General features: G+C 50.3%; 1 protein-coding gene and 1 long non-coding RNA gene across 12 annotated transcripts in view; one reads left to right on the forward strand and one right to left on the reverse strand.

Annotated features, from left to right (window-relative positions):
* The window catches only part of LOC307223194, a 198980-nt gene that overhangs the window by 148108 nt on the left and 26969 nt on the right, over nucleotides 1-23903 (reverse strand). The gene's annotated exons all lie outside the window — the stretch shown is intronic.
* ANK1 (ankyrin 1) overlaps nucleotides 1-23903 on the forward strand; it is a 207357-nt gene that overhangs the window by 134536 nt on the left and 48918 nt on the right. For 7 of the 11 annotated variants that reach the window (XR_013842002.1, XM_079988979.1, XM_079988985.1 and 4 more), the window contains exons 20-31: nucleotides 1102-1200; nucleotides 2811-2903; nucleotides 3002-3074; nucleotides 4215-4238; nucleotides 9057-9153; nucleotides 11222-11303; nucleotides 11902-11999; nucleotides 12506-12730; nucleotides 14065-14219; nucleotides 15780-15991; nucleotides 18130-18334; nucleotides 19473-19529. Coding sequence is in view for 10 of the 11 variants with exons in the window: in XM_079988979.1 (XP_079845105.1) it covers nucleotides 1102-1200; nucleotides 2811-2903; nucleotides 3002-3074; nucleotides 4215-4238; nucleotides 9057-9153; nucleotides 11222-11303; nucleotides 11902-11999; nucleotides 12506-12730; nucleotides 14065-14219; nucleotides 15780-15991; nucleotides 18130-18334; nucleotides 19473-19529 (1420 nt within the window). In the remaining variant the exon portion in view is untranslated. The remainder of the gene's footprint in view (nucleotides 1-1101; nucleotides 1201-2810; nucleotides 2904-3001; nucleotides 3075-4214; nucleotides 4239-9056; nucleotides 9154-11221; nucleotides 11304-11901; nucleotides 12000-12505; nucleotides 12731-14064; nucleotides 14220-15779; nucleotides 15992-18129; nucleotides 18335-19472; nucleotides 19530-23903) is intronic. The other 4 variants (XM_079988986.1, XM_079988987.1, XM_079988982.1 and 1 more) reach the window with 3 other exon arrangements.

Below are 23903 nucleotides of genomic sequence, written 5' to 3' on the forward strand. Positions count from 1 at the left end.
CAAATAGGCAGTATGCCTGCCTGTGTGCATTGAAGGTTCCATCTATTTGTTAGGGTTCAGCTGATCTTCTTCTTCTCCTCTAGAAATTCATCCAGTCCTTCTTTGAAAGCCTTCTAAGCCAGTGACCATCACCACAAATTGGTGGCAGCGAATTCAAAAAATCAAACTCTGTTGTTGTGTGAAGCACTTTTCTTTCACCTGCTGCCAGTCATATTTCCTTGGTGTCCTGGGTGTTAGGAGAGAAGCATGTCTGCCTCCCTTCCCCCTGCTTGCTTGCCTGTTTTCTAAATTGTGGCACCCCAAACCCTTTATCCTTTGGGGTGAAGAAAGTGCTCCTGCCTCTTGATTATATTGACTACCTTGGGATGAGGAATTCGTCCCCATCCTGGTTCATTTGAGTTTGACACTCCTGGCCTGAAACCAACACAAAATGAAACCATCACTCACATCGGTTATGTAAAAAGCAAAGTTGGCCACATTGGTCCCTACGATGAAAATCCACAGTTAGGATTCAGTCATCAATCTCCATTTTCAACCTGCAGCTACAAGCTGACTTCATGGGTGCAATATCCTGTCTAATTTTTGCCCCCCCCCCTTTCCTTATTTGTTTTCCTTGAAACACCCCCCTTCACTTCTTGCTTTGTGCAACACCTTCCCTGATGAAGAGTTCTGGAGAACTCCAAAGCTTGCTGCCCTTTGAGGGGAAGGAGGGACTGCAGCTCACTCTACCCCCCCCCCCGAAGCTCCCAGCAAGTTCAACCCCCCCCCCGGCATCTCCAGGGACGGCTGGGGGTGCTCCTGCCTGGCTCCCCGGGGAACCTCTGCCAGTCATGGCAGACAATACTGAGCCTTGCCGAACCAGTTTCCTAGGTTCCTGCCATCATTGGTCCTCGTAAAGGTGTGTTACACTATGCCTTTAAAGCACTTTCTTTCCCCAACGAATTCTGGGCCCTCACAGAGCTAGTTCCCAGCAGCCCTCAGCCAACTTCAGTGCCCAGAATTCTTTGAGAGAGAGAACATGCTTGGGGTCTGCTTTATAAAGCTGAGTGCCATCGCAAGCTGTTCCTGGGTGTACTCGTTTTCTTTCTCTTTCTCTCCCAGCTGGGATACACTCCTCTGCACCAAGCGGCCCAGCAAGGGCACACCGACATCGTGACCCTTCTGCTCAAGCACGGTGCCTCGCCCAATGAAGTCAGCTCGGTGAGTGTGGGCTCCTGAGGGCCTGGGCACTGGGGCTGCTGCTGCAGGGTCCTCGGGTGGAGGCTCCTGCCACATCCACACCTTCCATTCCCGAGTCCTTGGCTTCCCCTGGAGCGGAGATTCCTGCATTACAGGGGGCTGGACTGGACGACCCTTGCGAACCCTTCTAGGATTCCCTCCCCCCAAGGAATTCTGAGAGCTGTAGTTTGTTAAGGGCGCTGGCAGTTATTAGGAGACCCTTGTTTCTTTCACTGAGTTACACTTTTCTGAGTCCCCTGCAAAGGGGGATTGGGGGGGGGGGTTAAACTACTCTGGGAACTGAAGTTCTGTGAGGGGAACAGGGGCCTCTCTCAGCACCCTTCACAAACTATAGTTCCCAGGATTCTTTGGGGGAACCACGGCTGTTGAGGTGGCTTCATGGTGCTTTAACTGGATGGTGCTGGTGTGGCCATGCTGGGTCACCTGGTGCTTCTCCCAGTGTTGCTGCTATCGCTACAGAAAGAGGCAGTCAAATCCTGGACTGCAATACTTCAACGGGGGTGGGGGGGTGGGCATAATTTTGAATGCTCACACATAAACAATCCATGCATGCAGAAAGCTAGTATAAGGTACACCTTATATAGTGTAAGGTAGAACAGTTAAGTTTAGCCTTCTCCCTGACAAAGAGGCTGTCTACCAGCTCCATCTGGTACGCCGGATGAGACCCTGCCTCCCTGTGTACTGTCTCGCCAGAGGCTGCGGAGACCATAGAACACTGGTCCCAAAGGATGTTCACTGGCTCCCAGTATGTTTCTGAGCACAATTCAAAGTGTTGGTGCTGACCCTTTAAGACCTAAACAGCCTCAGCCCAGTATACCTGAAGGAGCGTCTCCACCCCCATCGTTCAACCCGGACACCAGGGTCTGTCTGTGAGGGCCTTCTGGCGGTTCCCTCACTGAGAGAAGTGAAGCTACAGGGAACTAGACAGAGGGCCTTATTGGTAGTGGCACCCGCCCTGTGGAACAGCCCCCTTCAAGGAAATAAACAACAATCTGACTCTTAGAAGACATCTGAAGGCAGTCCTGTAAAGGGAAGTTTTTAATGATTGATGTTTGATTATGCCTTTATATGTGTTGGAAGCCACCCAGAGTGGCTGGGGCAAAATATGTCAGATAGATGGGGTACATAATAATAATAATAATAATAATAATAATAATAATAATAATAATTTATTAGAGGCAGGAAGAGTCCTTGGTCACATTTGTAGCATACATTAAAAATATATTGATACAACTTTTTAAAATCATGGCTTCCACTCTTGCAAAGAATTCTGGGAGCTGTAGTTCGCTGAGGGTGAAGAGAGTTCTTAGGAGCCCCCTAATCCCCATTTCAGAGCTACAGTTCCCTCTGCACTGAGATTTTCAGTGGCTGAAGTGCGGGTTTCATTGCTCAGAAAAGCTCCTGGCCCTTCCCCATTATGCAACTTGAATGCAAGTTTGCATACTTTTTGCAAATTGCTAAATTCAGCTTTTTGATGCAAAAAAATGTAGATATTTACACACAGGCCTGACCTGAGGCTTGTATGCTGTTGGCTGAGTGGTTTTCTCCCACCTGCCCTCTTCTCTCTGCAGAATGGGGCCACACCTCTGGCCATTGCCAAGCGTCTGGGCTACATTTCTGTGACCGATGTGCTGAAAATTGTCACTGATGAGTCCAGCTTCTTGGTGAGTCCCCCAGTCAAGCCTGACCTGGGGTGGGGAGGGGGAGCAGTGCTGTGGTGACCCTGAAGCTGTGCTCCCGCCTGACCTGTTGCCTTTTGTAGTCATTCAGTGACAAGCACCACATGAGTTTACCAGAGACGGTGGACGAGATCCTGGATGTGTCCGAGGACGAAGGTGCGTTTCCGGCTTCCCCTGTGCTTGGGGCTGCTCTGGGAGGGAGAGACGGGCACGAGGGTGACAGGGGCTGTGCACACACCAAAGCGCATTCTCCACCCACCCCAAGGAACTTGGGAACTGCAGTTTCCTCCTCACAGAGCTATAGTTCCCAGCACCCCTCAAAGGACAGTTCCCGGAAATCTTTGGGAAGTTGTGTGCACAGCCTGAATCCTGCCCTCCTTGCACTAGGTGCCAACTTTTCCTGTTTAATGGCTGCATTGGGTATTTTTTGGTAGAAAAGAGGACTGAACTGAAACGGAACATTCCGCAACCTTTCTCTCCCTGCTTGATTTTATCTGCCACTCCTCCTGCCTGCCCAGATCCATTTCCCTACCTGCCCCCCCAGCATAAACATAAGTAGCCTCTATTTTTCAAGCCTTCACAAATTATTTGGAAATAAGTTTGTGACGGTGCCTCCACTTCCTTTTTTAATTCAGCTTACAGTAGTTTGGAGAACATGACCAGCAAGGCTTGCTTTCTGCACAGCTTAGAGCAGTTCAAGTCCCTGCAAAAGGATGCGCCACCAGCGGGTCTCTGCGTTTGCCTCGATCCCAGGAGAGCACAATAAAAGCACAGAATAGGGCAGTGAGAATCCTGAGAATCTTCGGCTTAGATTATTGTTTTGAAACAAGTTTCTGGTCCATATGAAGGCCTAGATTTTATGTTGTGAATCAAATAAATACATAAGATGTGCTTGAAATTGCTTGAGGAAGTGCCTGCTGAATCTTAGAAGCCAGAGGTGAAGCTGCATAGGGGCACTCGGTGTTCATAGATTTGTAGAGCTGGAAAGGGACCCTAGCAATCATCTAGTCCAACCCCCTGCAATGCGGGGCTCACAGCTGAATAGCAGGCATGGATCTCATGCCTGGCTGCCATCAGGGACGGGGCCTTCCCCCCCCCCCCCAAGATATCTGCCTCCCACCTCTCTCAGAATGATGCCAAACACCAGCCCACCTTGGGACAGGCGGCCTGGCAGGTGTTTGGCTTTGAGCTGAGGCACAGAGGGTGCCAGGCCCGCCACCATGTACTTGTGCGTTTGCGCCCACCAACCTGGAGCGCACAGTTCAAACCTGCTCTTCTTTTTTTCTTGCTTTCCAGGCACGGCTCACATAACTCTCCTGGGTACGGACTGTGTGTTGCTGTTGTGGGCTTGGCTCGCCCGCCCAACCCATCTGCCCCATTCCACCCCGCGCGGACCCACCAGGCCTCACATGCCTCCATCCCATGCCGCCCTTGGCTTCCCAGGGGGCCAGCTCGCCCACCTGCCCACCCATTGTGTCTGTGGCTGTGAGGATGGTGGGGAGAGGGTGGCGTGGGGAAGGGGGCTGCATGAGAGAGCCCTTACCCATATGGCTGCTGAGCTCTGCTGCACACTGGTCCACAGGTGGGAGGCATGCCAGGGCATCTGTGCCAGGGCTTAGAGAGCTATCCCAGGAAGAAACCTGGGCTTTTGCCTGTCTCCCATAGAAGGGAACCATCTCCTTTTGCTCCCGGACTCCCCTTGCTGCTGACCATCACTCCTGAACCCCCTTCTCCCCCTCTTTCCACATTTGTGTTTCCACCTCACTTCCCATCTCCTTCAAGGATCGGAGGAGTCGCTTAAGTGGGAGGGAAGAAAGCACAAGGATCTGAGCCATCCCCCCCCCAACCTCCCTGCTTTCCTTGAAGTTGGTGACAACAACCCATCCTTCCCAGTAACTGACCAGCTCTCAGCAGCTCCTCCTTCCTCCACCCCACCCCTGCACTGTGGACCAAACTACATGTGGCCACAAATGCAGGGCACCCCCACCCCCTCCCAAAACAGCCAGGGCAGAAGGGCTGATTCAGATTAGGACCCAGCACAGTTTTACTCTGAGTAGAATCAGTAGTTGATACAACCCTTGTCCGCTCCATGCCCATTAATTGTCCTGTGCCTGCAATTTGCACTCACCGAAAGGATCCCGTTTGCTTCCATTTCGGGTACAAGGGCTGGTTGGGTCAAGATCATGACCAAGGGTTAAAGCACCCTCTTTTCCTTTAATGTCCTGGGGTGAAATCTGAAACAGCCCAGCACTGTTAGAACTACGCTGTGAAGGTCACATGTCATCCGGCCCCAAACCTTTTATCAGGCTCCTGGCTTAGTCCTCCAGGCCACCTGAGCTTGGAGCCCAACCTGGCCAGGCCATTCACAGGCATCAAGGCCGTGGTGGTCTAAGTTGGTCTGAAAGAGTGATCACTCCTCATGGTGTGGACACTCACCCCACTTTTGCTTCTGGTCTAGGAGCATCCCAGTTCCTGAGATTTCAGGAGCCCTGAGGAAGTGGGCCCCGCAGATGTCACTAGGCATGGCACGTTAAGCATTAAACACAGTTGCTGAGAGTATGTCATTCACACAAAACCCACAAAGTCTAACGAATGAGCCAGGTATGCATGCGGACTCATCACCCTCTCCTCCCCTTCAGCCCAGCCCAGTTCTTTGTCTTCCTTTGTGCTCCCTCCCACCACTGAGTCCTGGAGATGAAGGTTAATTGGGAGAGCAGAGAGGGCGAAGGCCCCAAAAGTCTATAAATTTTTGCAGCTGGCTCCTGCTGGGCTGAAGCTTGCAAGCTGCACACACAGTCTTCTTTTTTATAATCTATTTTTTCCACATAAAATACAATAGAAGCCAGACTAATCTAGAGAAGAAAATTAAGAAAGAAGCAAGAATAAGAAAAGGAAGAAAATAAAGAAGAAGAGAAGAAGAGAAAGAGAATAAAAGGCTCTTTATGACCATTGTGCCTTGACCTTTATTCTCCACACAGAAGAATGAGTTCTCACCTGGGAGCTTCCCCCTCCTCTCCCCCAGCCCCCCACTCTGGGAGATCCTCTCTGCTCTGCCCTCACACATGGCTCTCCATCTTCCAGCCATCGCCTTCCTGCATTTATCTTCATTAGCCTAAGACAGAAAACTACAAAAACAAAGCATAAATGTAGATGGAATTAACCAAAACACAACAACAACAACAACAACAACAACAACAACAACAACAACAAGAATGAGAGCTCATATAAAAAGAAGATAAGAGAAGTTTTAAGAAAGAAAATAAGAAGGGCTTCCGCTTTTCTGTCTGCCAATTATGACAATTATTCAAAATATGCACTCCAGGATAACATCTATCTCTATTAATTTCCAGCTATTTCCCAATCTGCTTGGCATTGTTTTCTCAATCTTCAATCCCAGGCATCTGAAATCCACCTTTTTCCATCCAAAAAGTCCAACAGGAGCTCTCCAGCTATTATTATCATTACATGTCAAAATAGTCCTTCTGACTAATTTTAACAATGTCCTTCCTTATTGACTTGTGTCTTCATTAATTTCTACCCAATTCCTTATGTTCCAGTCCTATTTCCTGTTGACCATGCTTCGTCTTAGTTGAAAAGGAAAAGGAAAATCCTTCTGATCCTCCACTTTCCCCATTCTTTTCCCAAGAGCTTAGAGGTTTTTTCTTCTGTGTTCCCTTTAATTTGTACCCAAAGCCTTTTCTCTCTGGGCTCCATCACTGCTGCCATCTCCGGTTGCCTCTTAAGGCCTCTGTTCACAATTCCCTTCACCCCCACTTTGTCTGCTTCAGTCCTCCAGACAGCTGTATGGATGTCATCTCATGGTCAGGCAGATCTGGGCCCACATCTTTCCCCAAAGGCCCTGAGTGCTCGTTCATCTGGTATATCTTTGATCCCATCTCCTTTAATGTTCTGCGCATCTCAGCTCTTGGTTTTGTTTGCTGTTCCTCCAGCCCTTGGCAGAGGACACCAGTGAGGGAGGAGGCATTCAGCATTGCCTTTGCCTCCAGGAACTTGTGTCTGCTTCGTTAAATGCTCCTTCCTTTCTCACAAAGATAAGGGACTCAGCTATACAGCTGCAAATAATATGATTTAAATGTGTTTTACATGCAGTATACAATGTGACACTAGAGGACGATGGTGAGCCACATGAAAAATGCAATGTATTTTTAAGAACGCTTTTTAAAAAAGCATTTTCAAAGCAGTTTTTATATGTGCGTCGATTCCACCAAGGTTCAGTTTTGTTTTTGCAGCCAACCCAGCATGTACAAGATGGAGACTTAGGGGCAGTATAAAGTGAAGATTTTAAACAGATTCAGAGCCATGTTATCAGTTGTGTTCTTTCTTAGTTGCCAGTGATTAAGATAAGCTTTTTGGTTAATTTTTTAGCCTGTTAAATAATGCTTTTTCATTCCCCAGCAGCCCATTTGTCATCTGGGTGCTGATTAATTGGCAGATAGAAAATCGGATTTATAGTTATTTCCAGGTTTCATAAATAGTTAAAAGAATCTAATCTAAGGGCTATTATGCGATGCAGGGGCCTGTGAGTCCTCGCTTGAGACACTCCACCACCCTGAAAACCCCTGTCTCTGGTGTAATGATTTTTTCTTCTGAGCATTTGAGGCTTATCCTTGAACTCACTTATCTCGGTACCTTGAATCGCTGCATAATTATCTCCACTGAGAGGAGTGCCAGCAGTCAACTACATCTGCCATCTTCCTGCCCCCCCCCAATCTTCTTAATTAAAAAACCCAAATAAAAATAAAAGGCCTTCTCTCCTCCCTGGAGAGTCACGCCCCTCCCCCCAGGCACATCTGGAGACTTCCTGGGGGATCTGGCAGGCCCTTCTCCTTTCCAACTTTTCCTTGAGTTTGGAGTTGTATCCAAAGTTAATTCTGCCCAGAGTAGACCCATTGAAGTTCCCCAGCATGCCTAGCTTAGGCTCATTCATCTCAAGGGGTCTACACTGAGTAGGACTCAGCTGCATACCACCACCCCAGTTTTTATAGCTGTGCTGGGATCCTGGCTTGGCTGCCAGTCCATGAGGTTTTCATGGGGATTATTATCCGCCTTTTAATTGTCTTGTCTTGTGGGTAGTAAGAAGCCTTCAGTTTCTTTGAAAACTGCCCTTAGCAACAGAGCAGGAGAGAGAGAGAAGGTGTGCAAGCAGCATGGGAAGAGCAAAGCTCATGCTGGAATGGGCAGGGGCCAAAGGGGGCCAAGCCATAGTGCAGCCGACTCCTTGCTCCTCTGTGCAGCCGACTCCTTGCTCCTCCTGCCCCCCCACCTCCATCCCAGCAAGGCCACATTCCAGCCAAGGGAGACCCCACGAGGCCGTGAGCAGAGCCAGGGAGGAGGAGGAGGAGAAGTCTGGGGAGGTTCCCGAGTGTCTGGGACAGAGGCCTGGGGAGCCCCCTTTGTGCCTCCCCCCTCTGCCCCATTTGATACATTGCCATGGGGTGATGCCGGAGTTGGCTGTTCTGTGTGGCCAGATCCCATGCCCTTCCCAGGATGGAATTGTAGACAAATCTCCCCAAGTCAGCATCTCTCACCACCTGGGCCTCTAAGGGCTCATGCAGACTTGCTTTTGTGGCACGTTTTGAGGCACACGCCCACGCCTTCCTGGTTTGTGTCTGAGTTTTTGTGGGGTTTTTGCCGTGGCGCTTTCCTGCTTTTTACTGCTGAATCAGAGCATATGGGAAGCCACAGAAAACTCAAATTGCTGTTTATTCTGGGGAAAGCAATGGGGCGGGGGGGGGGGAGCACTCCGACATGGAGTTTTAAAGGGTGGACCTGAGTGAAAAAAGTGTGGGGCGAATGGTCAGTGTGGATGAGCCCTAACCCTGGCGTTGCCCCTGTGAACCATCTCCTCTCATGTCACTGCAGCCCTTAAACATCCATGGGGCAAAGTGGGGTCCTGCCCAAATGGAAACCAACAGCCCGCTCACCCCCAGTGATTCCCTCGGCCTCTTCCCCACCCTGGATCTCAAGCGGCAGGAGGGCCAACGTCCCTCCATTGCCCAGTTGGCTACAAGCGCTGTTGTGCTGCTCGATTTGGCCCTGAGCCAAGTGCCCCCCCCCATCGTGCTGCTGGTGGGGCTTTCTTCCCCCCATTTCTTTTCAGCCCTCTCTCTTTTTCAGGCGAAGAGTTGCCCGCTACAAAGCCACAGAAGCGGGACTTCCAGTATCAGGAGGATGAGAGAGAAATTGTGGAGTTTGTCCCCAAACTGGACCACACGTAAGACATGCTGGGCAGGGCAGGGAAGCAGCAAGGCGGGAGTTGGCCTTTCGGGGGAAGCTGGGGTTGGCCCCAAGACATTTGGCTCCCTCCAGCAGAGACTTCAGCTGGCCTCCCTTCCACTGGGGTGAATTTAACAAGGAGCAATTATTGTTTGAATGGTAATAAATACCATTCTAGTCAAGTTGCCTGGGATCAATTCCAATCTGTTACCTCCGAGGATGTGGACAGGCTGCTTGGACGATTGAAGCCAGCCACCTGTCTCCTTGATCCTTGCCCATCCTGGCTTATAAAAGCTAGCCGGGAAGGGCTGGCCGATGGGCTTTGTGGGGTGGTGAATGCTTCCCTCTGTGAGGGAGCCTTCCCAGACCTGCTAAAAGAGGCGGTTATTAAACCGCTTCTTAAAAAACCGTATTTAGATGCGGCCACGATGGCCAATTATCTCCCAGTCTCAAATCTTCCATTCTTGGGCAAGGTGATTGAGCGAGTGGCTGCCGAACAACCTCAGGCACGCCTGGAAGAAGCGGACCATTTGGATCCCTTCCAGTCGGGATTCCGGCCTCATCATGGGACTGAAACTGCCTTGGTCGCACTGGTTGATGATCTCTGGCGGGCTAGGGACAGAGGTGAGAGCTGTTTCCTAGCTCTGCTGGATCTCTCAGCGGCGTTTGATACCATCAACCATAACATCCTTCTGGACCGTCTTGAGGGGCTGGGAGCTGGGGGCACTGTCATACAGTGGTTCCGCTCCTTCCTCCTGGGCCGTGTTCAGAAAGTGGTGGTGGGGGATGAGTGTTCAGACCCCTGGGCTCTCACTTGTGGGGTGCCTCAGGGTTCTGTCCTCTCCCCCATGCTTTTCAACATTTACATGCAGCCGCTGGGAGAGATCATCAGGAGGTTTGGGCTGGGTGTTCATCAGTATGCAGATGATACCCAGCTCTACCTCTCTTTTAAATCAGAACCAGTGAAGGCGGTGAAGGTCCTGTGTGAGTGTCAGGAGGCGGTTGGAGGATGGATTGCGGCTAACAGATTGAGGTTGAATCCTGACAAGACAGAAGTACTATTTTGGGGGGACAAGAGGCGGGCAGGTGTGGAGACTCCCTGGTCCTCAGTGGGGTAACTGTGCCCCTGAAGGACCAGGTGCGCAGCCTGGGAGTCATTTTGGACTCACAGCTGTCCATGGCGGCACAGGTCAATTCTGTGTCCAGGGCAGCAACCTCACAGGGTTGTTGTGAGGAGGAAATGGGGGGGGGGGAACCATGTACACCACTTTGAGCTCCAGTGCAGGAAAAGGCAATAAAATGCCCACTTAGGAAATGAATGGGATGGTTGCAAGCATAAAACTAGAAGAACGTAGAAACAGTTTTGTTAAGTTGTGGGTGAACATATCAGACGACACAGCGATTCTTCAAACAGCTCTTCTTTATTCAGAGGCCAGAACAGAACTGAGCTGAAGAGCTCAGTCAGCCAGCTTATACAGTGGTGCCCCGCAAGACGAACGCCTCGCAAGACGGAAAACCCTCTAGACGAAAGGATTTTCCGTTTTGGAGGCGCTTCGCAAAACGAATTTCCCTATGGGCTTGCTTCGCAAGACGAAAATGTCTTGCGAGTTCCTGCGGGGGTTTTTCCCCTTTCCCCCCCTTTTCCTAAGCCCTAAGCCGCTTATCAGCTGATCCACTGATAAGCCGCTTATCAGCTGATCCGCTAAAAGCCGCTAAACTGCTAATAGCGCTAATTCGCTAAGCTGTCAATGGTCTTGCTTCGCAAGACGAAAAAACCGCTATACGAAGAGCCTCACAGAACGGATTAATTTCGTCTTGCGAGGCACCACTGTATAGAGCTCCAGTACACATAATTGTTACAACTTTCTAAAACTATCCAATCATTGAACATCACTTTCGATCCCTTATTTGCATAACTATCTACAGTATCCCCCTGCTGGCCCAGGGTGAGAACTTCAGTACATAACAAGTTTTTTAAAGTTCTATATGCAAAACAAGCTAAGAAGAATTCCACACATAAATCAGGTTTTTGAGCAATAGTTGCTTGACTGTGTTCCGCTTCTCAGGAGGGAAGAGTCTCCCGCCATCCCGCGAATCCCGTGTGTGACGCCTGAGACGGTCCTGATCCGACCCGAGGAGCCAGAACAGGTGGGTGGGTGTCTGTCTCAGCAGAACTGGAGGGGCAGAGCCGTAAAAAGGACCTGGGGGGACCCACAGCGTCCATCCACAGTGGCCCTTGGCTTCTCCCTCTTCGGAGGCTAAGCCACTGGCGACCAGAAATGATGCCTTTGCAGCAGTGGTGCCCTGAAACTGACATGCCTGTCCCAGAGAAGCTCCCATCGTGGCTGGCTGGATCTCTTTTGGGCAGCAGTTGCTGGAATCCACAGGAGGGAGAGTGCTCTTTGCAGGTGCTGGACTAGAGGGGCTTTCTGTCCCCATTGAGTCATCTCCATTGGCCTCCATGGCTCTGGGAGGGGGGCAAAGCCCACGTGCTTTGAAGACATGTGTCTCAAGCAGGTTGCCACCCAGTGTCCCCTCCCAACTCATCCCTGGCTATAGGGTGGGAGCATTGGCATGCTGAGGGAGGGGCCCCAAAATTGTATGGCTGGGATCTGGAGGAAGATGGACCCCCATAAAAGAAGAAGGCAGAGGTGGGGGCGTGGGGAGCCCTCAGTTTCCACAGAGGTCGTCAGTGGAGGCATCTAGGCTTGTGCTTGAACGGGTCCTCTGATTCTGTCCTGTGTAGGCTTCCAAGGAATTTGACGAGGAGTCTCTCATCCCAAGCAGCCCTGCCACAGAGACCTCCGACAACATCAGCCCTGTGGCCAGCCCAGTCCACACAGGGTGAGTTCCTCCTGCTTCTCACATCCCCACTTGCCCTGGGATGTTTCCCTGCAAAACCCCAAAGTGGAGCGTGTCCTTCAGGCACCAGGGACGTGAGACAGATCAGCCCCTGCAGCTATCCCAATGACTTATCCTGAGTCAAATCAAGGAACGGCCAAGCCCAGCTGTGTCCTGCATGCTCTGACTGGCAGCAGCTCTCCTGGGCCTTAGGGAGAGCACCTGCCAAGAGACCTTCTGCTTTCAAGGCAGATGCTCTTCCCCAATAAGGAACATAGGAAGCTCAGCCACACCTTTGCTTGCCACACCACTTTCCCCTGGGAAACCTGCTGCTTAGCGCAGAATCAGAACAAATGGCAGCTGGGTTCCCTGCAGATCCTCCAGCTGAGGAGCAACCACTGGGGTGAAGGGGGGTGCATTTCCAAGCTTCTCTGCTTTGGGACTCTGGGAAGCCCTGCTGTGACCTGTGCATTTGACAACTGAATCCTGCCTTTTTGCCCCCTCCCCAGATTCCTCGTCAGTTTCATGGTGGATGCTCGTGGCGGGTCCATGCGTGGGAGCAGGCACAACGGCCTCCGCGTCATCATCCCACCCAGGACGTGCGCAGCACCCACACGCATCACCTGCCGCCTGGTCAAGCCCCAGAAACTGCAGGCCCCACCTCCTCTGGCCGAGGAAGAAGGGTTGGCCAGCAGGATCATTGCCCTGGGCCCTGCCGGAGCACAGTTCCTCAGGTGAAGAAGGCTAGACACTCTCCTCTCTGGGCAGTGCCCTGGCTGCCCTCACTAGCGGGTTGCTGGCCAGTTGGCACTCTGAGCTCTAATCACTCGCCACCATGTGTGCTGGGGCAGGAAAAGGAAGGTGGTGGGTGGCCCTGCTGTTCCTACATCAGGAAGACATCAAAGCCCTCGTGGTACCTCTAAGCGCCAAATGCGTATAATCTCAAATGCAGTGCTTGGGGGCACATCCAAACTGAAATCCCAGCATCCTATCTCTCTGTGTATGTTATATGTTCATGGCTTTCAGCATAGAGATGCTGTGGAGCAGAGCAGGGATGGGGAGCCTGTGGTCCTCCAGATGCAGCTGAAGTGCAGTGTCACTTTGAATGACCTCCAGGGTCCCTCCAGCTCTGTGACTCTAGTTCTCCACAACACTTAAAAATAAATATTATAAAGGTTTTTTATTGATGTAAAATCAAGAGTACCCAAAACCAACCAAACCCCGAAATCAAAGTTACAAAACATAGGAGGAGCAGTATAGAGTGTGTATTTTCCAAAGAAACAGAAAACAGATAATGTAAAACAGTAAAAGAAGCAAAACATAGAATCAAAGCCAAATATCACAATTTGATGGTGGGGGAAAGTTCAGTGTATCTGAATCTGACACATAAGAAATGAAATCCCACTCAGTGGCGTAAAAATGTTCCAGGTATTCCTTACCTTTAAAAGCACGTAATTTGTGAGTTATTTTTTCTGCACTAGCCAGAATCTACATACACTTCCTCTTCTCCTGCTGCTTTCCCCTGGAGAAAACTGATCCGTAGTACTCAGCAAATGGACCAAATGGCAATTTGGGTTTTCTCCGAATTGACATTTGCTCAGAGGAGCGGGGAAACCTGCTTGGCTCTCTGCATTCCAGGCATGGAAGAAGCAGAATGTGGACAACAACATATTCTTGTACCACAGCAAGAAGCTTAAGTCCTGTAATTGAAGCTTCCATTTCCAGGCCAAAGAAGTTCTCGCTGCATCCATGGAAGATGTTTCTTAGATCGGAAAGTTGCCATTTGATCATGCCACAAGTTCGAAAGTGCAAGTTGTGAGGAGGCTTGGGTGGGACATTTTAACTTTTAAAAGATTTCTTGAAAATTGTCTGTCCAGAATTTGGATGCCAGAGCATTCCCACCAACACAAGCAGAAAAAATATCCTCCTGCTTGCACAGCAGCACCGACAATCCCGTGGGGCATTTGATGTTATGTGAGAAAGTTGCACAGCAGAGGTGCTTCTCCCCAACTCTTGGGTGAGCATAATGGCCACTCGCTTTGGGCCCTGACACTCCACTCTCCTACAGCCCTGTAATCGTGGAGATCCCTCACTTTGCCTCGCACGGCCGCGGTGACAGGGAGCTGGTGGTTCTGCGCAGTGAGAATGGATCCATATGGAAGGAGCACCGCAGCCGCTATGGGGAGAGCTACTTGGACCAGGTCCTCAATGGCATGGATGAAGGTACGAGTGCCTGGCAGGAACAGGGGAACCAGTTGGGAAAGAGGCTCAAAACTGCCCAAGGAGCAAGGAAGCGACAATAGCTTCGCTGGTTTCCAGGCCTCAGCTCAGGGGCAGAGGGACCATCCTCAGCCCCCTTTGCTTCTGGGCAGCCTCCCAGAGGCCAGAGGCAAAAGCAGGCAGAGAAATGAATGTGAATTTCAACTTGGTGCAGTAAACTGGTTTCTTTGCCCCCTCTCAGCCCGCTCTGCCCCCATTCAGGCAGGCAAGAAGCATTATCTTCAAGGATACATTCCAACGTGGCAAAAACAAGGGGGGGGGGGCTACAGAGACTTCCAAGGGCCACGAGGAGAGATCAGGAGGGCTGCTTGTGCCTGCCCCCCGGGCCCAAGGTTTTCCACCCCTGCCCTAACCACCGAGCATAGCATAGCTAGCCACTCGGGTGCCCGGGGCCGTGTGCGCACCCTGCAGACGGGGTGGAGAGAGCCACCTATGGGGGCAGGGCAGGCCGCCAATGGGGGCGGGCAAGCCAAGGCAGGGCATGCTGCATGGAGCCTCTCTGTAGGGCGGCTGAGGCGGTGGGCAGGCGCAAGCCCCACACTGCTCGAAAAAGCAGCGCTGAGCTTGCAGGCAGTTCGCTCACCGCTTCCCCCTCAGGAGAGACGCGTGGCTCAGGCATGCTGCAGGCCCCACGGTGCGGCCCCCAGTGCCCCCCGCCTCACCCAGCTATGCCTCTGGATTAGGCAGAGTCATGGAGGGGAGGGCTGTCGAAGGCTACTAGCCATAAAGGCTGTGCTCTGCCTCCGAAGTTGGAGGCGGCAATGCTTCTGGTTTCTGGAAATCACTCGAGGGGAGAGGGCTCCTGCAGTGGCGTAGGAAGGGGGGCCAGTGGGTGTGGAAGTTATTTTTTCAAAAACACATATGTTTGCCATTTTGTCACCCTCCTCAGTGAGGACACCCGAGGCAGCCTGCACCCACCACACCCCCCTTTCCTGTGCCACTGCTAACCACATAGGACCAGGCTACCTAAAAGGCTTCCTTTGCCCTCAAGTTGCCTGCTTGTGTGTTGCAGGTTGCTGGGAGGCTCTTCTCTGGGATGAGGGAGGAGGCCTTTGGGGGCCACCCCTAAGAAGTCCAGCTCCCTACCTTGGGAAATAGCTTTGTCCCCTTCCGATGGTTTTGACAGACATTTGACCTAGCAAGTTGCTGGTGCCTGTTTTATGCTCCCTGATTTTTTGGTATGACATTTTTTGCTGCTGTTCCTGTCTCTCTTAAGCTGCCATTAATCCCCCTCACCTCCAGTACAGTTTCATCTGTCTGCTGGTGGTTCTACTCAAAAGGAAAATGTAAATTAAAAAAATTATTCTGATTGCAATGATTTGAAGTCGTAAGGAGTGTGAATGCTAAGTCAAACTGTTGGTCTGTGGGTCAGGGTTCTGAGCCTTTCATGACTGGTCAATCTAGTTCTTCTATTGATTTATTGCTCGTGGCACACTATCAGCAATATGCAGTTCTGGAAATCCTTGCTGTGTGATCTTACTATGCCACTGCCAACTCTTACAGAGCTGGAGAGCCTCGAGGAGCTGGAGAAGAAGAGGATTTGCCGCATCATCACCACAGATTTCCCTCTTTACTTTGTGGTCATGTCTCGCGTGTCCCAGGACTGTGACCTGATTGGCCCAGAGGGTGGCTGTCTGCAGAGCACGTTGGTGCCACTGGTCCAGGCCACATTCCCAGAAACAGCAGTCACCAAGAAGGTCAAGCTAGCTCTGCAGGTACAAGGACAACCTCCTGTCTCTTGCATCTATCTCTAGAGCAGAGCAGTCCAGGGAGACTTGAAGCAGGAATGGTGTGGACATGGGAGTTTGTGGGTGTAGTTCTGAATTTGGGGAGCAGGCTTGGTGGGCTTCGTAATAAGCAAACACAGCCAAAATAACCAATGCAAATTATATGTGCACATAAGGTAAAGGTACCCCTGCCCGTACGGGCCAGTCATGTCCGGCTCTAGGGTTGTGCGCCCATCTCACTTAAGAGGCCGGGGGCCACCGCTGTCCGCAGACACTTCCGGGTCACGTGGCCAGCGTGACAAGCTGCATCTGGCGAGCCAGCACAGCACACGGAAACGCTGTTTACCTTCCCGCTAGTAAGCGGTCCCTATTTATCTACTTGCACCCAGGGGTGCTTTCGAACTGCTAGGTTGGCAGGCGCTGGGACCGAGCAATGGGAGCGCACCCCACCGCGGGGATTCAAACCGCCGACCTGACGATTGGCAAGTCCTAGGCGCTGAGGTTTTACCCACAGCGCCACCCACGTCCCACATAATATAGGCAACATAATATAGGCGATCAAAAAATATGGAATACAGACAAGCCCCGATTTGTGCAGGGGTTGCATTCCAGGTCAGTGTGCATGTTGATGGAGCACGCATAAGCCTGCCCCACCCTGTTACACCCTCTTCAGGCTCCAAAAATGGCCCATGCGTGCACAGTGGCACGTCCTTAGAACGCACACAAAACGGGGGTTGCCTGTATTTTGGCAGGGAATAATGGAAAGGCATTGAGGCAAGGGATCTGACTGAGCGCTGGGTTTCAGGAATAGCAGCCAGGGCTGGATGGCAAAAACTGGAGTTGTGCTTCAGCATCATTCAGCATCCTCAGCAACTTACTTGTTTATTTAGCAAAACAAGTTTCTTGACCTTAAGGTAATGAAAATAGTTTTGTAAAAACACTTAAAATACCAGAAACCGGAGGAGGGGCTGAGTGGGATTTGCCATGGCTGGAGGCGGAACTTGGTTGCCATATGCAACCAAGTCCTGACTGGGTGGCTGCATGGGGCTCAGCCGCTAACAGAGTAACAAAAACCAGATCCATTCAGTGCAAGCACACACTAAATGCATTGTCCAGTCTGGTCCTCAGAGTGACAAATGCTGGGCTGCTTACTGGATCTCCCACTTTTGCAGATCTCTGGTGGACATTCGGGTTATTCAGGGGTCTGGCTCTGGAGTTGCCTTTGAAAGAGGCCAGAGCAGAGCATATGGCTGGCATCCTGGCAGCAAGGAAGGCCCACCTTCCAGGAGCATGGCCCTTTTGGCATGTCTCCCTGTGGGAATGTTGAGGACAGTAGGAGAGGATATATTGATTAATACAGGGGTCAGCAACCTAAGGCCCATGGGCCACAAGCAGCCATGGGGGTCGTTTAACCGGCCCATGGACCCCCGCCACCTGCTCACGGCAGACTGCCTTCCGGGACACTGACCAGCTTCCCATTGGTTGCAGGAAGCTCCTGCAGCCAATGGGAAGCTGCGCACGCCTCCTCCGCACTGGAAGGAGCACCGGAAATAGCATTTGCGCATGCGCACACACACACACACACACTGGACCACTGCGGCGTCTGTGGGACCGTGAATTGTGAGAATCACTTGAGTTAAGCAATCCAGTCTGGCTTGTCCAGACTGGATTTATTCCTGGTAAATCCCCTTTCGTTCCCTCTTAAAAACAATAATGACACAATAGTCTTCTTTAAGAAACTAATGATAAGGTTTACTCACACAGTCCACAGTGTGATCCTGAAGGCAGGCTTTAGTTACAGATACAGAGAAATGTGTGGGTTCACCCTCTTTTGGGGAATGAGCCCATGTGCTGCTGGCTGAGAGCCACACACAGCAAAAAAGGTATCAAGAAGAGTCGAGAGGAAGAGCATCAAGAGGAAGAGGAAAATGGCTGCGTGACTGGCCCCTTTGTAGGGCCTGCCAGGGTCACGCCCATCTACCTGGTCACACGCAGGGGGAGGACGCTCCAGACGAGGCGTGACAGGAAGTCCTCCTGGCTGGAGCAACATTCTCCTGCGTGTCCACTCTGGTCAAACAGGAAATGTTATACTTGACTGCTTATGTTACATCCCACACTCCCTGCAGGCGCAGCCGGTGCCAGATGAGCTGGTGACAAAACTTCTGGGGAACCAGGCAACATTCAGTCCCATAGTGACAGTGGAGCCACGCCGCAGGAAATTCCACCGCCCCATTGGGCTGCGCATCCCCCTGCCCCCTTCATGGAGGGAGAACCCCCGGGACAGTGGGGAGGGCGATACAACCAGCCTGCGGCTCCTCTGCAGTGTCATAGGTGAGTAGAGATAACTGGTGGCGTCTTTTGGGGCTGGAGCACAAGCCTCCCTCCTGCTCTTCATTTTGTTGCTCACTTTGTAGGTTCCAAAGTTGCAGCTTGAAGCGGATGGCAGAGAGATTTCAGGGATTTGGTGGGAGAGGCAATGGAAGGGAGCAAATGTTCCACCGTTGGCAGCAACCGCCTGTGATTTCACCCCTAGGGTGAGGGCAAGAAGATTTGCGCTCACTCTGCTTTCAGAAAGATGTTCCTTGATGGCAGCATTGGTAGAGTGAGGGGAAATACTTTCTGCGCTCGCTTTAGGAGGACATCATGCGGGAGAGGGAAGGGTGGTTGGGGGGAGAGTCAGGTACCACTAAGAATGGAAAAGAGGAGGCAGCGGGAAAAGGTAAGCCAGGCAGCAGTTTCAAGGAAGCTCATCTACCCCACTGGCACTCGTGCTCTCACTGCAAATCTTTTAGTGTTGTCTCTTTCTTGGGCGGGCTGCTCTTTCAGGGGCCCTTCATCAGTTTTGGTCTGCTGGTTGGCTCTTTTTAATAGTTCAGGGGCTCAGCTATGCCCTCTGCCTCTGGGGAGTCTTGTCCTTTCATCACAGATGTTTTTGGATGATAGCTCTCATCGGCCCTGGCCTTGTATGGCTGAGCTGCCTGAGGCTAATGGAAAGCAGAGCCCAAAAACATCTGGAGGGCACCAGGTTGGCAAAGGCTGAGCTAGGGAATCCCCCACAGGTGGCTGCCCAGGTGGATGTCTTCTGTGCTGGAGATGCAATGCATTTTCCCAGCAAGGTATTTATTCTTGTTTTGTACTTGGGAAAATATCCCCCTATCCATTTTTTTTGGTAATTATGTATTATCATTTCCATGCATAAAGCAGTTTACTATTAACAATGCAAAGTTAACAGCAAAAATTTGCACACCCCAGAATCGAAGCAAACTTTTTAAAGTAACTGAGCCAAAAGATTCCTAATCATAATTCTTCCAACACCAAATCTCCACGCCATCAATTTTGGATCAGCCCAGACAAGATCTTAAGTCTGAAATAAAGTGAAGTCACAATGACAGTGCTAAGATTTGCTGGGTTTAAGAACAAGCTTCTACATAAACTATAAAAGGATCCAGTGTTTGTTTCGTTTATTTAGCAGATTCATACCCTACCTTGCAATCAATTGATTCTCAAGGCGACTTACAAGTAACAGGTAATAACGCAAAGAACCCTGAACTCACACATGCCAGGATGACCCAACAGCCTTCAGTTCTGCGGCTGACGGAGGGGGTCAAAGCAAGATTCCCTTCGGCCATCCCAGAGCAGCTGGCAGTTGGAACAGAGTGTTCTTTCTGGTGGAGTAATGGTTAGAGTGTTGGACTAGCACCTGGGAGCCCAGGTTTCAAATGGCCACTCAGCTGTGAAGCTTGCTGGGTGCCATGGGACCAGTCACACCCTCAGCCTCAGCAACTTTACGGCCGTGGCGTCGCAGGGGGCGGTGCCATGTTGGGGGGGCTGACAAGGCACCCCGTGGGCGCAGCTGCCAACAGAGGATCCTGCCACTGTCCGTATGGTGTTTGAGTGGCGCCGGCAGCAAACCGTTACGTACAACGCATGCACGGTGTCGCGCACATGCGCTGTACGTAGTGACGCCGCACATGCACTGTAAATAGCAGTTTTCCGCCAGCGCCACTTGAGCACTTTATGAATGGTGGTGGGATCCCTCCGGTGCCACTACAGCCGCAAGCGGAGGATCCCACCACCATCTGTACGGCGCTTGGGCGGTGCCAGCAGCAAACCGCTACGTACAATTCATGGGCGGTGTCTCACACATGCGTTGTACACAGTGACACCGCACATGTGCCCTATGCAGCAACGCAATGCATGCATCGTATGTCGCAGCACAACGCATGCCCCACCCTGGGTGTCGGTTAGCCTTCGTTTGCCCCTGCTTCATAGGGTTGTTGTGAGGTCAGGTGGGGAGGGGTGGGCTGGGGAGGACGACACCATGACCTCCTTTGTGGAAACGAACAAATACAGCAAAGCTTCCTGCAGCTGCTGCTTCTCTGACTGGTGCTTGAGATCAGACCAGTCTTTCCCTGGTGGTTGTCTTTATTTTCATCCTCAGTAACTCAGTGACAGAGCATCTGCTTTGCATGCACATAGTCCCACGTTCCATCCTTGGCATCTCCAGGGAGAGCTGGGAAGGCTCTTGCCACTCAGCGTAGGCAGTTCAGAGCTGGTGGGACCAACAGCCGGACTCAGTGCAAGGCAGCTTCCTGTATGCCTGTGATCTCAGGAGAGCAGCAGAGCAGCAGCGAGGAAGGTTGCTTGGTGGTTTGGCAAGAAATTATGCATGGTAGTGAGCAGTGGAGGGGGGGGTGCCGCTTGGGTGCATCTCTCCATCCCTGTGACTTGCGTAACCTCACGGGGAGGAAGGAACCAGGATGTGCTGGAAGAAGAACCAGTGTGACTGCCTGCATCGCTTGGTGGACTGGAATAAAATGTTGTTGTTACATTTATATCCTCCCTTTTTCTCCAAGGAGCTCAAGGTGGCATATGTGGTTCTCCCCACCCCACCCCGTTAATCCCTACGCCAACCCAGTGAGGGAGGTTGGCTGAGAGGCAGTGACTGGCCCAAGGTCACCCAGGGAGCTTCATGTCCAAGTGGGAATTTGAGCCCTGGTCTACCAGGTCCTAGGCTGACATTCTAACCATTACACACCATACTGGCTGGAGAGGTGGCATATAAATATATTCCGTAAACATTAGAAATAAATATCAACACAGAGCTCACAGAATATTCTCCAACTGCGGAGACTTCCGGGTTGGTGCCTCCGGTAATGGCGGAATTCCTCTGATCGGGAGGAATTTGCCCCGTGGGAATTGGGTCTGGCCGCCACGGCGAAGGCGGAGACCCGCAAAAAATCACAGGTGGGAGAAGCCTGTGAGCGTGGGATTCGGCGGGCACCTTTTGCGCCTCCCTTACTCGCGGGGAAACCCAGTTTCGGAGGTCCAGAGCGACGTGAGGTGAGCGGCGCGGTGCTTTGAATCGACTGCTTCTTCCACGGAGCGAAGCCGCATAGCTGTTGCCAGAGAGCGCTGACTTTTTCTTGTGGACAATTTGGCTTTAAAGTAATTACCCGTGAGTAGAGCTGAGGCGGAAGAACTGTATTTTTAAAAGTTTAATTTGGTATCGTAACGGGGAGGTTCAATACAGGAAGTCCGCCTTCCCCTTTTGTAAATAGACTGAAGCAATGAGGCTGCAAGCTGAAGTCTTGGAAAGCCTATTGTAAAAGACTGAATTTCCATCTGTAAAGAACATTAAATCCCCCCCTTGGAGGCTGGAGAAGGGGGGGGGAGTTGTGGACTAATTACACCTGCAGGAGAGAGTGAAGAGTGTTAAAATACTGCCGCTCAGACGCTGGAAACAGGCTGCTAACAGGACTGACGTCTTTTGGAATATACACTGACAGCGCTTAGAACGTTTATTGACAGTTAGCTACAAGTGAAACACATTGTTTCTACTGTCTCCAGTTGCTTTTAAAAAGGAGTAAAAGTAACTGAAAATTGATACTAACTTTGGATTTCTTGAACTGTGCTTAAAAGAGGACACTATTGACTGATATATTGATTAATATAAATAGAAACTGTTTCCTCCTAGTGGAAGCTTTTGAAATTGGTTGTTTTTTGAGCTGGGCTAGGGGAATTTCCAGCTGCAAGATAAAAAACTGTGAGACTCTGGGATTGACCTTGAATTTTTAAGTGTTATGGCAAATGGAAAGGAAAAAACAGACCAGCAAACCGCAGAAAAAACATTAAGGTCTGGGAGGACTTTGCAGCAACCCAGGAGAGGCTCAACACCAGGTCTCCCTGCTCCTTCTGAGGCTGCTTCCATATCAGTTCACTCAAAATCAAGAGGAATGTCAACAGAAGAAGCCTTGGCGATTGCATTAAGTAAGATAAATGATTCATTGGAACAGCTTAACAAGAAAACAGATGCGATAAATGTGAAAGTGGATGCTGCAACTACTAAAATTGACTTAAATACAGAAAGTATAAATAATCTGGGACAAAAGGTAAATATCAACACAGAAGCTATCCAGAAATTGATACAGGAATCTATTTTGATACGGCAGACTGCGGAAGAAGCCAGGGAGAAAGCTGTTGCTGCTGAATGTAAAGTAACAGAACTTGAGGCAGAGAGAGTCCCAGCCCTACAGAGGCAACTTGAGGAACATAAGCTGATGCTTGCTATGATTGAACTTAAAGAAAAACAGACGAATCTGAGGATCAGAGCCCTACCTGAATTGGAGAAGGAAAGTTTGACAGATTTTCTCACACAGGAATTTGCTGACTTTTGGGACTTGGACTTGGGCCAAGAAGAGTTTAGAATTGTGAGGGCCTTTAGACTTGGAAGAGGAGGGAAAAAAGACAAGAACAGAATAAGAGATTGCTTGATTACCCTTCGAACGAAAGAAGAGAGAGATAGAATTTTGGGCTGGCATTATCAGAAGAACCTAGAAGTACAACGGTCAAGAGTGGAAATTTTTAAAGACGTCCCGAAATATCTTCTGGATCTAAGGTCTAACTACAGAGATCTGGTTGCCCTGCTGAGAAGGAACAAAATTATCTTTAGGTGGGAGTTTCCCCAAGGTCTATCTTTCAGCTTCAAAGGAAGGAAAATAAAAATAAGATCAGTAGAAGATAAAGTAAAGTTTTTGGATGAATACGAAGATCTGCAGAAAGGACTTGGAAAAGAGTCAAGAGCAACAGATAGAAGATCATCAGATAGAGGATCAGAGCAAAGAGCATTGGATAGAGGATCACCAAATAGGGGAATATTGGATATATCAACATTATCCTTTGGACTGGATTTCCCAGTGAACGTGCCACCACTACCACCAACAGAAGAAGAGCAAGCATTGGTGCAGTTGGAGGAATATCAGCGTAAATACATGATGGCGTTGCAGATTTCGAGCTGGAATGTGAATGGACTGAATTCCCCGGAAAAAAGGCGGAGAGTTTTTCATTTATTGAAAAAAGAACATTTGGACTTGATTTGTTTACAAGAAACACATGTGATAAGGCTACATAGGAAGATATTGAGTATTAAAAGATTGGGCCAAGAATTTATTTCATCAGATAAAGTTAAAAAAAGAGGAGTGGTCCTTTATGCAAAGGAGAGCCTATCACCGAAATTCATATTTAAAGACGACCAAGGAAGATTTATTGCAATTGAAATTCAATCACAAGGAGAGAAATTCCTTATTGTAGGTATTTATGCACCAAATGAAGGCAAATCGGAGTTCTTTAAGAAGCTACATGAGATTTTGATGGATTATATGGACTACAACATGATCTTGATGGGAGATATGAATGGAGTGGTGTCTACAAATATGGACAAGGTACAGAGACAGGTAGTCAACAAAGATGGTAGACTACCTAAAACTTTCTTTGACATGACTGATAATATGGATTTAGTTGACATTTGGAGAGTGAAGAACCCCATGGGAAGAGAGGGAACTTTCTTCTCCGCGGCTAAAATGACATGGAAAAGAATTGATCAAATTTGGGTAACTAGGGG

This window comes from Podarcis cretensis, assembly GCF_951804945.1.
Source record: "Podarcis cretensis genome assembly, chromosome: 8".
In the NCBI taxonomy this organism is placed as follows: domain Eukaryota; kingdom Metazoa; phylum Chordata; class Lepidosauria; order Squamata; family Lacertidae; genus Podarcis; species Podarcis cretensis.